Consider the following 12500-nt stretch of genomic DNA (forward strand, 5'->3'; position numbering starts at 1 on the left):
GCAGAAGCCACCCCCATTCCAAAGGTATCCTCTCATAGGATGTGGCTGTGAAAGCCACGGCATCATCCACACCCAGGAACAACAAATCCAGAGCTGGGGAGAGAGCAGCCCTGGTGCCTTGGTCCCAGCTCCAGCCACACCATGCTGCAGGCCCCAAGTGCTGGGCTGTATCCTGGACCACTACAGACCCCACAAGCACATCCAGGGCTCCTCACAGCACAGGCAGCATCCCAGACACAGGCAAAGCAGGAGCCCAGGCAGTCAGGGAGGAACAGGAAGCAAGATCCTTTATTGTACACAGTACAGAATGTAATGCAGCTTTGCAGGAGATACATAGCCCTGCTTGAATAAAGATATTTCAAATCAGTCCTCAGATTAACTCCTTCTGCACTGCAGACCTGCCACACCGAGCAAATGGTTAAAAACCTGTCCCCCAAGGGTGGGGTTCCCAAAACCAAATGCTCCCCCATGGCTACAGGCCACTGCAGCCACCCTGGGGAGAGCAACCAAGTCATTGTAGAGTTAATCTTCATACTTCCCAAAAAAAAAAAAAAAAAAAAAAGAATCAGACAAAAAAAAAAAAAAAAAACAACCAAAAAAAAAAAAAACCCAAAACCAAACAAAAATTCCAACCAAAGCTAACTAAAGAAGAGAAAAAAATTCCTATACAGCATTTACAACAAAACATGTAGCCTGGTGCAGGGGAGGCAGGTATGGATATATATGAGTGGTGGAGGAGTGTTAAGAGGTGCAGCGAGGGGTGGGGGGAGCTGGAGAGAGGTGGGGATTGAGGAAGGGGGGGATCCCCCATCCCTGCCCACCTCAGCCTTGCAGCCCAGCTCCGAGGCCATGCCGAGCAGGGGGAGCATAGCTGGGCCACTATTGGGATTCAGGCCTGGCTCCCCTGGGAAAGAGGACTGGAGCAGTGAAATGGAGTGGACCAGATCCTTCGGCAGCCATCCCAGGAAGCCACGGGCATCGAGGGCTCCCCCTGCCACCAGGAAAGCCACTGGGGCGTCCCCAGGGGCTCCAGGGACAGCAGCCGAGCTGCAAAAAATAGCTTTGCCTTAAAATACAAAAAATCTACAAAAATCAGTTTAGAAACCTTTAGTATTTTCCTAAAACATCCCGAAAAAAAAAAAAAAAAACAACCGAAGAGGAAGTTAGTGTCAGGGTCTCCTCCCCCAAAATGCAACCCATGGCCCAGAGCCAGAGCTGGGGAGGATGGAGGGCACGGAGAGGATGCAGGAGGTTCTATGGGAACAACAGGAGGTTACATGGGGAGGGGGCTCAGGAAGAAGGCAGAAGGCTCCTCGGGGTTGGGGTAGGATGCTGCGCACATCAGCCCCGGGGCGCTGGCCCGGGCGGCCCCCCCGCATGCCTCCTCTCTCTCTCTGTGCAAATCAAAGCCCTTTCCACCACACAAGGCAGCTACGCAGATTGTGCTCGATGCAAAGCGGATTGTCGTGACAATTGGCTCGGCAGCCACGCAGCCCAGCCCCGGGGCACGGCCAGAGCCAGGGCCTGGGCAAGAGACCGCGCCTGCAGGCTCCCGGCGCCCCAAGACATCGCACTGATGCATGGCAGGAGGTGCCAGCCACGGGCAGTCCTGTGCACTAGCCCTTGGAAAGGAAGGGTGGGAATTCGGCGGCGACACACGTGGGGCGTTTTAAACTCCTCGAATTTGCGTGTGCACCCATGCTGTTTTGTCGCTGGGGTTTGGTTTCGTGGTTTGGTTTGTTTGTTTTTTTTTTTTTTTCCCCCTCTTATGGACAGCCAAAAATATTCTTTAGAAAACCGCGTTTGCCCCAGGTGCGTGCGCTAGTGCCAATGGCTCTGCCAGCCGGCCGAGTCAGTAGGCGAAGCCCTCCGCGTAGGGAAGGCTGCCGCAGGGATCCATCTCCAGCAGGAAGGCAGGGCTGTCCTCAAAGTGTGTCAGGGGCACCGTCTCCTCCTCGGGCACTGGGCAGTCCGGCTCTGTCTTCAGGAAAGGGCGCTGGTTGTCGGGATAGGCCATGGAGAAGAGGGCGTCGGGGTCACAGACGAATTTATAGACGTACCGCTCGCCGGCAACCTGCAGGAAGGACAAGGGGGTAAGGGAACATCTCCCTGCCCTAGGGGAGCAGCATACAACTCACATCAGACCTAATCCCCGCGCTGCTGCACCCTGGGACAGCAGGGGACGGTCACACCCTGCTGTGGCCTCACCTTCTGCATGATGCCCTTCTCGTAGTAGTAGCGCAGGGAGCGGCTGAGCTTGTCGTAGTTCATGGCTGGTCGGTTCTTCTGGATGCCCCAGCGCCGTGCTACCTACGGGGAGAGAGGGGCAGCCATCAGGGCTGGGACAGGGATCCTCAGGGGGAATCACAACTGAAACGTGGCTAGAGGCTGGCATGAGGGGGCTGGGGCAGCTGGAGTGAAGGTGTCACCGTGGTCTGGGAGTGGTTCCTTGCCTGCCATGATAAATGCTCAGGCTGTGCCCACACAGCCACCGCCAGATCAGGGGCCAAATCAAAAGTCATTTCATTAGGCAGAGCCTGCCAAAAAAGCTGCTTCAAAATACCGCAATTTCCATGCATGGCGCAAGAGACATTACGGGTAATCACCCACAATGTGCAGCTCGGGGCTGCCTACAGCTGCTCTCAATTACTCCCCAAACTGCTCCTTCCTCTGTGTCACCCTCCCGTGGAGCCGTGTGCTTCCAGCACGGAGCTGCTGCTGGAAACCCAGGGCAAAGGATGGGAGCAGCTTGGGAAGGAGGGCAGAGCAGCAGAACTCAGCAAGGCACAGCAGAGAGGCAACACCACCATGGCTGGTGAGCAGTGCCAGCTTTGGGAGCCAGCACGTGCCACGCCAAGGGGCAGTGAAAGGTACAGAAGGAAGGATCCACTCCTGCACCCCCCAGGCATCCCCAGCTCCAGGGCAGGACTCTCATACCTCCTCAGGCTCGATCAGCTTGAACTCCATGCCCCGGCCGGTCCAGGCGATGAAGTGGGCGTTGGCAGGGTCATCCAGGAGGGTGACCAGGAACTGCCAGAGCTGCAGGGAGCCACGCCGCTGGTAGGGAGGGCCCTCGCGGTACAGGGTGGGCTCCTGCTTCACTTTACCTGCTCACACAAAGAGACACCTGGGTAAACAGCCTGGCTCTGCCCCTCTCCCAGGCTGTGCCACCAGCAGGAGATATGTACAGCAACACAGGTCATCCCTGTGCTGAGACACCTGAGCAGCATCAGGCCATGGGGTGGGAGAGGTGCTGGGGATGGTGGTGCAGGCAGGGAGGTGTCAGTGACAGAGATGGAGCATGGCAGTGATGCCAAGCTGCCACGTGGGATGATGCTCAGCAGCTCTCAGAGCAACGTGCCAACACTGCTTGGCTTTACAAGCCAGGCACTGCAGATCCCAGCGCCCCCACATCTTCCTCCATGAGCCCCAGTTCCCCTGCAGGCCCCCCTGGGGCCAGACTCACCCTCCAGCCTCTCGGGTACCACGCACGTGTCATCAAAATACAATCGTGTGTCCTTTTCATATGAAAATCCTGTGGGGAAAAAACCCTTTGTGAGCATAAGGCCCCTCCACCACCCTGGCTGGACTCCAGAAAACCCTGCCTTGGCTGAATCCAGCTCAGGACCCCATCCACAGCTTGGGGAGCAGACCAATTCCCATTTCCTTCAGTGGCTGAGTGCTGTGCAGCTCTGCCCCCCTCGCTGCTCCCAAACCCTACTGGCAGCTCTGCATTATCCCAGATTCCATGGCACTGCTGTGCCCTCACAGGGGCTGCTGGCTGCTTTTGGGGCTGGTGCCAGCACGTGTGGCTCTCACAGGCCCCACAGTGCTCTCATGGGTGTTTCCTGGGTGCCCAGGGAGTGCTGCCTGACACGGGGGAGGGATGGGGTCACAACAGGGGACAGTGGGGGAGTCACTCACCGTCATGGCTGTTGGGGAAGACATTCCCCCGTAGGTACGAGGACTGGCAGTTAGGCACTTCTGAGGGGGAAATGAAATTACATTAGTGCTGTAAACCCATGGATTTGGCACATTTTCTTTACCCCAAGCATGTCCTGCAGTGAAATGTGGGAACCTTCCCCCCTCCCCACGCTCCCTGGTCTACTACACGTACCCTCAACACTGGGGAAAAGAAACCCAGTATGATTTGGGGTGGCACTGGAATTTAAACTGGAGCAGCTCGAGTTTTCACAGGCCCCACAATGAAGGGAGGCACTGCTGCACCTCCCCTACCATCTGCTTGGCTGTGCCACCCTCCATCCCGAGGTTGGGGTATTTTTAGGTCCTAAGGCGATTAGAGGATTTTTCCGTGATGCTGCTAGGGTCCAGCAGCCAGCAATCACAGCTGGCCCTAGGCCAGAGCCATGGGGGGACCCACCAGGCCCTGTGGGGCACCCCAGCCTGGGACTACAGCCCCGACCACACCACTGGCATCAGGTGAACTCCTGCTGTATGCCCTGGCTTTGGGAAAGGAGGAAAGAAGGGAAAAGCAGTATCCCAGCATCCCAGGAGCTCCAGGGTCACACAGCACCCACTCCCTGAGGCTCAACCCCACTTCTGATGTCACTGAAGCCCAGCTGGCTGTCCCCTGGCCCACACCCACCTGAGTCAATGCAGTAGTCCCGGGGCTCCTGCTTGATGCCCATGGGGGGCTGGAAGCTGTGCCCAGGAGGACCGGGCAGGCCAGGGCCGCCGTGCTCGTAGAGAGGGTCGTGGTACTCCTGCTTGAATCCCTGAGGGGGGCGGGGGGCAGCAGGGCCCAGGGGCTCCGACAGCTGCCGGTGGTACAGGGGGCGGCCGTCCCCAGGGACCCCGGCCTGCGGCGGGAAGGGGTGGCAGGGCTCCGACAGCTGCCTCTGAAACCTGGGGACAAGGACAGGGCATTACTGAGGAGTGGAGGGCAGCTCCCACCCCTAACCAGAGCTGCTGACAGCTGGGGTGGCTCCTCAGAAGCACAGCCACCACGGGGTGCTGAGAAGCCTGTGCCCCTCTAAGCACTGAGGACCCCAAGATGGAACAGCAGATAACACAGTAAAGCACTCTGGCCTTCTGGAAAGGAATGAGAAAAGGACCAAAAAACACCCCTCAGAGCTGGTATCTCTGTAACTCAGTAAAATCAGTGCCCACCGAGGGGGGCAGGGGCCAGGGATGCTGAGCAGGGGTGGGCGCTTACGCAAAGCCAAATCCACTGCGCAGCTCCAGCCGCTGCTAATCCGCCCGCGCAGCTGGGATTAAACCTTGAACCCGGCAGCAGGGAGCACTATTTTGGGCTCCGTGGTGCTGCCACCACGGCTCTGAGAGGTGGCAAAGGGTGAGGGACCATCCCGAGGGGGTGCTGCCACATCCCCTCGTCCTCCTCCGGCACCTTGAAAGGTGATCTTGGATCTCCGTGCGGCTCCTCTCCGCCGGGCCCTGCGCCATTTGCCTTTGTAACCCGAGCCCTCCCAGCTGCCGGGCTGGGATTACTCCATTTCCGAGCCGTGTCCCTCTGCCCTTCCTGAATGAAACCCAAGCCCTGTGCTGGCACCGTGCTTCCCAAGGGGTCGCAGCCAGCCCCCTGCACAGCCTGAAGGTCACACGGAGCTCTGCTGGGCAGGGATGCTTGCCTGCTTGGATGGGCACATTCCCATTCCAAGGGCTTCCCTGGCCCCACTGCACGGCCTTTGCCAGGCTGCCACATCTTGTCCCATGCCCACAGGAGCAAACCCAGGCTGAGGGAAGGCACTGGCAGAGCCTCCAGGGACGTGGGAGTGATGGGGAGTGAAGCCACAGCCTGGAGAGGAAGGAGGGAACAGGGGTCTCACACCACAGCCCATTAAATCATGGTGATGCCATGGGGAGCTCTGGACCACCCCCAGCCCAGGGTGCACACGGGCAGGACAGAGATGGGCACAGCTCCACAGCCCAACAGGGCTCGGGAGGCAGAGCTGCAGTGGGTGGGAATGAGCAGAGCAGAGCCCTGACTCAGGACCAGCACCTGCTGGAACAGGGGCGGATGCAGGAGTCAGACTCTGCCTCCCCTGCCCTTCCCAAGAGGGAGGCAAAGGCTCTGCAGCGTTCAGGGACTGGAAGGAGCATGAGAAAGAGAAATGCTTGTGCCTTTGTCCCCGTGCTGTGGCTGCACTCGGTGGGACAAACGTTGTCGGCTGTGGTGCCACGTGGCAAAACTTGCCACTTCCTACCGGGACCTTGTGGCTCTTTCTCCCCCACACTTTGGGACCACCAACCCACCCAAGAGCGCCCACAGAGCCCCGGGGGGGCACCCCTGTGGCCGCCGGGGTCTGCCTTACCTGTGCTCTGCGGGGAATTGGTTCTCAGACATCATCTTTGGCATGTGGATGGGCGGGTGCGGCGGCCTGGGCACGGCGAAGGGCGGCTGCTGCCGCTGCTCCTGCAGGGCCTGCGGGCCCGGGGTGGCCCCGTGAGCGGCGCCCGGCCCGGCGGGGCCCGGCGGCGGGGGCAGCGCCGGCCCGGGCTGCGCGGGGGACACCGGCGTGGCGGGCGGCGTTAATGGCTTGAACCCGGCGGGGGGTTTCCTGTCGTAGGCACTGCCAGGGGAAAAGGACCGGGGGATGGCGGTGGCACCGAGGGACGGCACCCCCCGAGGGCTCTGCGGGCAGCGGAGTGCCCCGGCTACCTACCAGCAGTTGTAGAGGCACTTGTCCCCATAGCCGGCACACAGAGCCTGCTCGTGGCTGCAGGAGGACAGCTCCGACGACGGGCTGGGCAGCTCCCGCTTGATCTTGGCCGGAGGTGGGGCGTGCAGGACCACTGCGGGGACAGCGAGGGGGACACGGGCTCACCCTCGGGGGACAGGGCCATGGGAGCACCGCCCCTGCAAGCACCAGCGCTGTGCTTGGGGTGAGGGGCTGAGTTATGCCCTGGGAGCACCAGCTCTGTGCTTGGGGTGAGGGGCTGAGTTTTTATGCCCTGCAAGCACCAGCGCTGTGCTTGGGGTGAGGGGCTGAGTTATGCCCTGGGAGCACCAGCGCTGTGCTTGGGGTGAGGGCTGAGTTATGCCCTGCAAGCACCAGCTCTGTGCTTGGGGTGAGGGGCTGAGTTATGCCCTGGGAGCACCAGCGCTGTGCTTGGGGTGAGGGGCTGAGTTTTTATGCCCTGCAAGCACCAGCTCTGTGCTTGGGGTGAGGGGCTGAGTTTTTATGCCCTGGGAGCATCAGCAGCTGAACCAGGGTGATGGGTGCCCTGCCAGACCCCAGCACTGGCTGAGATGTAGGGCGGCAGAGCTGGGACAGTGACAGCAGCCCAGGATATTGCTCTCAGGAGGGCTCCAAGGGCTGTGAGGCAGCTCCACAACAGCTTTGGATCAGACATTTGCTATCGCCAGCCCCTCAGTGAGTGGAGCAGAGCCCAGGCACCACAGGCAGTGGCTGTGACACAGAGCAGGGGGTGACAGACTGCAGCTCCAGGGCCTCACAAACACCAACCCACGCGCCCTCACAGGGGCATTCCCACACCACAAACCTGCCCTCAGAGGGCCATTCCCACTCACAGATCCACCACCCCACAGCCCAGGTGGTCCAATGGGATCTGGTCCTGGGGTCCCACAATTGCATGAGCTCGAGTGACAAACATCCCATTAAACCCAAATCCTCACCACCCACTCCCAAGCTCGCTTGCTATATATATAATTATAAACTGAGTACTATACGCTTAAGCTAATTAATTTCTAAAAGCAGGCGCCCTAGGAAAGGGAAAGCGCCTCAGAGCTCTGTACCTAAATAGTGCCTCAGAGGAGAGCCAAGACTAATCGGAAGTGGAGTATTAGCTTCATGTGAAGCCTAAACACAGCCCAGCTACACTGGAGAGGAGCAAATAGCTCCAGGACAACTGTTCACAGCTTGCCAGGTAATTAGCTGCCCCCCTAATTTGTCAAAACCTTTAAAGAGCTGCTGACTCCCCTTTCCTACCCATCCCCCCCTGGAAAGGCCTCCATACAGCTGGTACCAAGGGCATAAACCCCCCCCTCCAGCCGAGAAGGATTTGAAACACAAAGCCCAGCGCTGAGCCAGCACAGCCCCCCACACCCTGGATTTATCCCACTCCTCCTTCCCCCCTCCCCAGCCAGCTTTTGCCACTCTCAGCACTTCCAGCCCTAAAAAAAGGGGGGGCAGAATGGCGGCAGCAAAGCACAGGCACCCCCTGAGCCATGGGAAAGCCAAGGGGAACTGGCTTTGGAAGGGCTCCAGCTGCCTATCGCGGGCATGGCTCTCCCAAACAGGCTCCGTGTTGTTGGAGCAGAGTTGTTTTTCCGCCAGCCGTACAATGGGGTCTGGTTATTCATTGAAAGAAAAAAAAAAAAAGAAAAAAAAAAAAAAAAAAAAAAAAAAAGCCTCCAGTCCCCGAGCAGGCACCACCCTCCATTCACAAACACTTCGCAGCGCTCTCCATTCATGTGGCTGAGGGAGGGGAAAAAAAAAAAGAAAAAAAAAAAAAAAAAAAGAAAGGAAAAATTTCCCCAGAGCTTAGCACTGCCATTCAAAAAAAGGGGAAATGAGCCTTAAGATCCTAACAGAGACCAGCTGTCCAAGCCGGGGCTCTGAGCAACGTTTGGATTCCTTACACAAACACGGCGGGGCCGGCCGGCGCTGCTCAGCACGACGGCTCCAGTGCCAAGCTCACGGCCAGCCGGGCTCTGGAGGAGCCTGGGGGGCTCCCAGGGGCAGATTTTGGGGGGAAAACGCTGGGTTTGGCAGCCAGGTGGGAGGAGCAGCACCCGGCACCCAACACCTCAAAGGAACGGCGGGCGCACAAAGCGCTTTTACCCTTTCCGGTCCTGCCCTGGGCACTGTAATTAAAAGCTAAAAAAAATACAGAAAAATAGTCAGAGGGAGCAGCTCGGCTCTAGAGAGGGCTGGAGCAGATGTGTCAGCAGATCCACAGCAAGGCTGAGCAGTGAGGACACACGAGGGTGCCTGGCAGCCCCTCCGGAGGTGGAGGGACCCTGGGGACACCAGCCACATGTGCCACAGCTGTGCCCAGCCAGGAGGGGAGCTAGGGCAGGCTCACACAAACCCTCCCAGTGCCATGCAAGCAGTGGAACTGGAAATGCCCCTCATGCCAACCATCCCACGGAAAAGGGTGACACCACAGAGCCGCTCGAGGACTTGAATTCCCAGTGAAACCCTTTTTGGAGGACAGGGCGGGTTATTCCCACCCAGCAGCAAGACTGGACCTCCATGAGATTAAGCTCAGAGAGCACTGGTTTCCTCTGAATGAGCCAAGGGAAGGCAACCAAACCACACTTGCAGGCCAGGGACACTGGCACCCACTCAAGCTGTCACCTGGAGCCGAGCTCTGCCTGCCCCTCCATCCCCCAGCACACCCAAGGTCACACCAGGAGAGGAGTCAGAAATAGAAGCCAGGATCCTGCTTTCCTTTGTTTGAACAGCTCTTCCTCACAAACAAACCTCCCTCTCTCATTCTGGTGTGTAAGAAACTCCGTGCCCTGCCCGTGGTTATTGCCACGTGCTGCCTGGGCAGGGGAGGACACAGGTACCCTGGCATTAAAAAATCCCTTCTGGTGCTGCTTGATCTCCTCAGCACGATGCCATCACCTCCCAGGTACTTAAACAATCAGTGGAGACACAACACCCTCAGCCACAGGAACACATTGCTGGTGCACTCACACCGTGCCCAGCCAGGGGTGCAGCATGCTCAGCTCTGTGGGGTCACCACAGCCTCCTGCCTCCCATGGAAGCGTCCACCACTTCCCTGGGCAACTGAAAAGCTCTCAATCTGGCTTCTTGCCACCGGTCCAGGGCACTAAGAACAATGCATCCCTCATGTGGAGCAGCCTTGCTTTCCTTGCAGTGGGATTTCCTCCCCAGCACAGCGACCCACTGCCCTCCATGTTACTGTGCTACCAGGCCCCAGCTTTAATACCCTGTCTGCTGGGATCTTGGCTATGGAATTGGGAACAGAGAGTTGGGTATTACAGAGCTGCAGGCAGCTATGAGGGGGTTTCAGCAAGGCAAGAAGGATTCTGAGCACCTCCAAGACTCCACGTGGCACATTCCCCACTGCAGTGGGGTCCAAACTGAGCCTGGTTCGTCCCTTTTGAGAAGCTTGGCCCTGGGAATGCAAGATGGAGCCCAAGGCTGAGGTTTGCTCAGGATAAGAGAGCAGCAGGGAAAAGGCATGGAGCCACGGAGCTGCAGAAACAGAGCCCACAAACATCCACAGGGACTGAGGAGGGATCTACCTTTCCCCAGAAGCCAAGGGGTGCTGAACTCCACTGTGGCTGCCAGCCCAGGAAGGCAGCATGTCCCTGCTAGTGAAAGCTGGGTGCAGACCTCAGCCATCCTTCTCTCCCTTTCTACATGGCACACGGTTCAAAACTGGAGTTTCTCTGCTCTGGAAACTCTCAGTAGTGCAGGGATGCAAGAGCTGGGCTTCCCATTCCCCTCTGCCTCAGCCTGACACCCTGCAGCAGCAAGAGAGACCTTTGCTTTCTCTCCCCAGGCAAGATAAAGAAGGTTATTGCTGCAGGGAGCCACGCAGGCAGATCTTTCAAGTGACAAAATCGTTTCAACACCAGCTCCACAGGCTGAGCAGATCAGAACATTTTAAGAGTCCTGACCAAATGAACGCCTTTTTCTCCTTCTCCTCTTTTTTTCCTGCATCACCCAGAAAAGTTTGCCTCTCCTCTCTGAGCTCTTCAGGTTACAAGGAAAAAGAGACTGCCAAAAGGCACTGGAAACAGCTTCAGCTTCAAGAGCCACCCTCCCACGCACACTGCAGTTTCTGCTGCTCCGAGCAAGAGCTGCTGGGCTGTGCTGGGGATGTCAACAGACCCTTGTGCTTCTGACTCCGGGCTCGCCTTTTATCTCAGGGGAGACAGGGGGGAGAAAACACATCTGAAACTCGGGCTGTCTGGACGGGCTCAGTGGCAAGCTGCCCACTCCAGAGTAACCAAAGAGCAATAATTAACAGGAGGAGATACCCCGCTGCATGCTGTGACAGAGCTGGAATGAGAAAATCTGTTCGACTGCAGGCTAAATTTGATTTCCTTCGAGTTCCCTGGCTGCCTGGCTCGGCAGCAAAGCCCAGCCACCGACACCAAGCCACTACTTGTGTTTGCCAGGTAACAGCTCCAAACATCCTGAATCCGCCCCCGTTCTCCCCCGGGCGCCGTGCGAGGAGCCCCACGCGCCATCCCCGGCCCCTGCCCTCGCCACCAACCCTCTCTGGCAACACAGCCCGGCTCAGAACCCACTCTGGCTCTTATGCAATTCACCAGGGACTGCGTTTTCACTGGCCTCCTTTTAGAGAGGCTGCCTTGCCAGTGATTAATGCTGCTTAAAGCGGCTCAAGTTTCACCGCTCGCGCTCGCTCCTGCCAACAGCGCCGGGCCGGGGCTCGGAAAAGCTCTAGAAAACTGCAGAGATTGTGGCTAACCAAGCAGCCCAGCACGGGTTATCTCTGCCACTTGAAAAGGAAAAGGAGGGTTTAGGAGGGAATGCACCTCGCTGGGAACAAGCATCACGCCTCAGAGGAGCCCAGAGAGCAGCTCAGAGCCGTTTCCATGCATCTGGCCACGGTTTTTCCCCGTTAACAAAAGGCAGGAGGCCGCACGCTGCATCTCGATGAACCCAAAGCACACGTGCTTTCTCCCAAAAGCCCATGATTTCACGTTTTGAGCCCCAGGAACAACTGCTTTCCCAAGGAAGCAGCTCCAAACCCAGTGCAAATGTTTGCACAGGCACCCAAACGTCTCCCCCCCGGAGAACAAAACCCAGGAACGATCACTCACAGTTGTCAGACTGGAAATCTGGGACAAACTGTTCGTCATCGGGGACCTGAGCTAAAAAAAACAAACAAAAAAAGTGGGTTTATGGCTTTTTCAGTTCTCAAAAAGATGCTCACAGAGAGGTTTTACACGGCAAAAGGAGGGGGTGAAGACTTGCCTTCAGCTAGCCAGGCCTCTTGGAGCTGGCTGAGATCCTGGAAGAGCTCTGCAACAGAGTGAAAGACTTATGTGCTCCACAGAAGAATAAATAAAGCTGCCATTATTTGCAGGATTATTTGTAAAACAACGCTCTCACGGGGCCAGCCCTGCCTACCTTCCGAGTCATGGGCCAGGTCGGTCTCCAAAAATTTCCTTTTCCTATCGGACCCCGGCCGGCCTCGGCCCTCCTCTGTGCAGGACTTCTGCAAGGGACAGGGTGACAGCTGCCCGTGAGCGTGGCAGCCCCCAGGGCTGGGGGTGCCCCCAAGGACGAGGGGGGCACTCTCAACGATGAGGAGTGGGTGACCCGAGGACGGGGTGTCCCCAAGGTCGGGCAGGAACTTGTCAACGTGGGGATCAGGGCGGGCAAACTTACCCCGGGGCCCATGAAGGGAACCTGCTGGTCGTAGAAGCCGTCCATGGTGCGGGGGAAGCGGGCAGTGCCCCCGGCCCGCTCAGCATCGACGCCGGCCCGGGAAGGGGGGTCCCGCCCGGGCTCCGGCAGGTGCGCGCCTGGGGGCGGAGGGGA

The 12500-nt window shown here is 58.2% G+C and overlaps 1 protein-coding gene across 1 annotated transcript; it reads right to left on the minus strand.

The window, feature by feature from the left end:
- Positions 1-268: 268 nt before the first annotated feature.
- On the minus strand, positions 269-12498 carry ETV5 (ETS variant transcription factor 5). The gene is made up of 12 exons (XM_063166606.1): positions 12348-12498; positions 12087-12174; positions 11931-11978; positions 11777-11827; positions 6645-6774; positions 6294-6551; positions 4607-4866; positions 3925-3984; positions 3467-3535; positions 2938-3107; positions 2209-2310; positions 269-2074 (listed from the first exon to the last, which is right to left on the minus strand). The coding sequence occupies exons 1-12, from the start codon at positions 12390-12392 to the stop codon at positions 1853-1855; spliced, it is 1503 nt and encodes a 500-aa protein (XP_063022676.1). The 5' UTR covers positions 12393-12498; the 3' UTR covers positions 269-1852.
- Between the last annotated feature and the right edge of the window lie 2 nt (positions 12499-12500).

This window comes from Melospiza melodia, chromosome 12 (genome assembly GCF_035770615.1).
Source record: "Melospiza melodia melodia isolate bMelMel2 chromosome 12, bMelMel2.pri, whole genome shotgun sequence".
Classification (NCBI taxonomy): Eukaryota; Metazoa; Chordata; class Aves; order Passeriformes; family Passerellidae; genus Melospiza; species Melospiza melodia.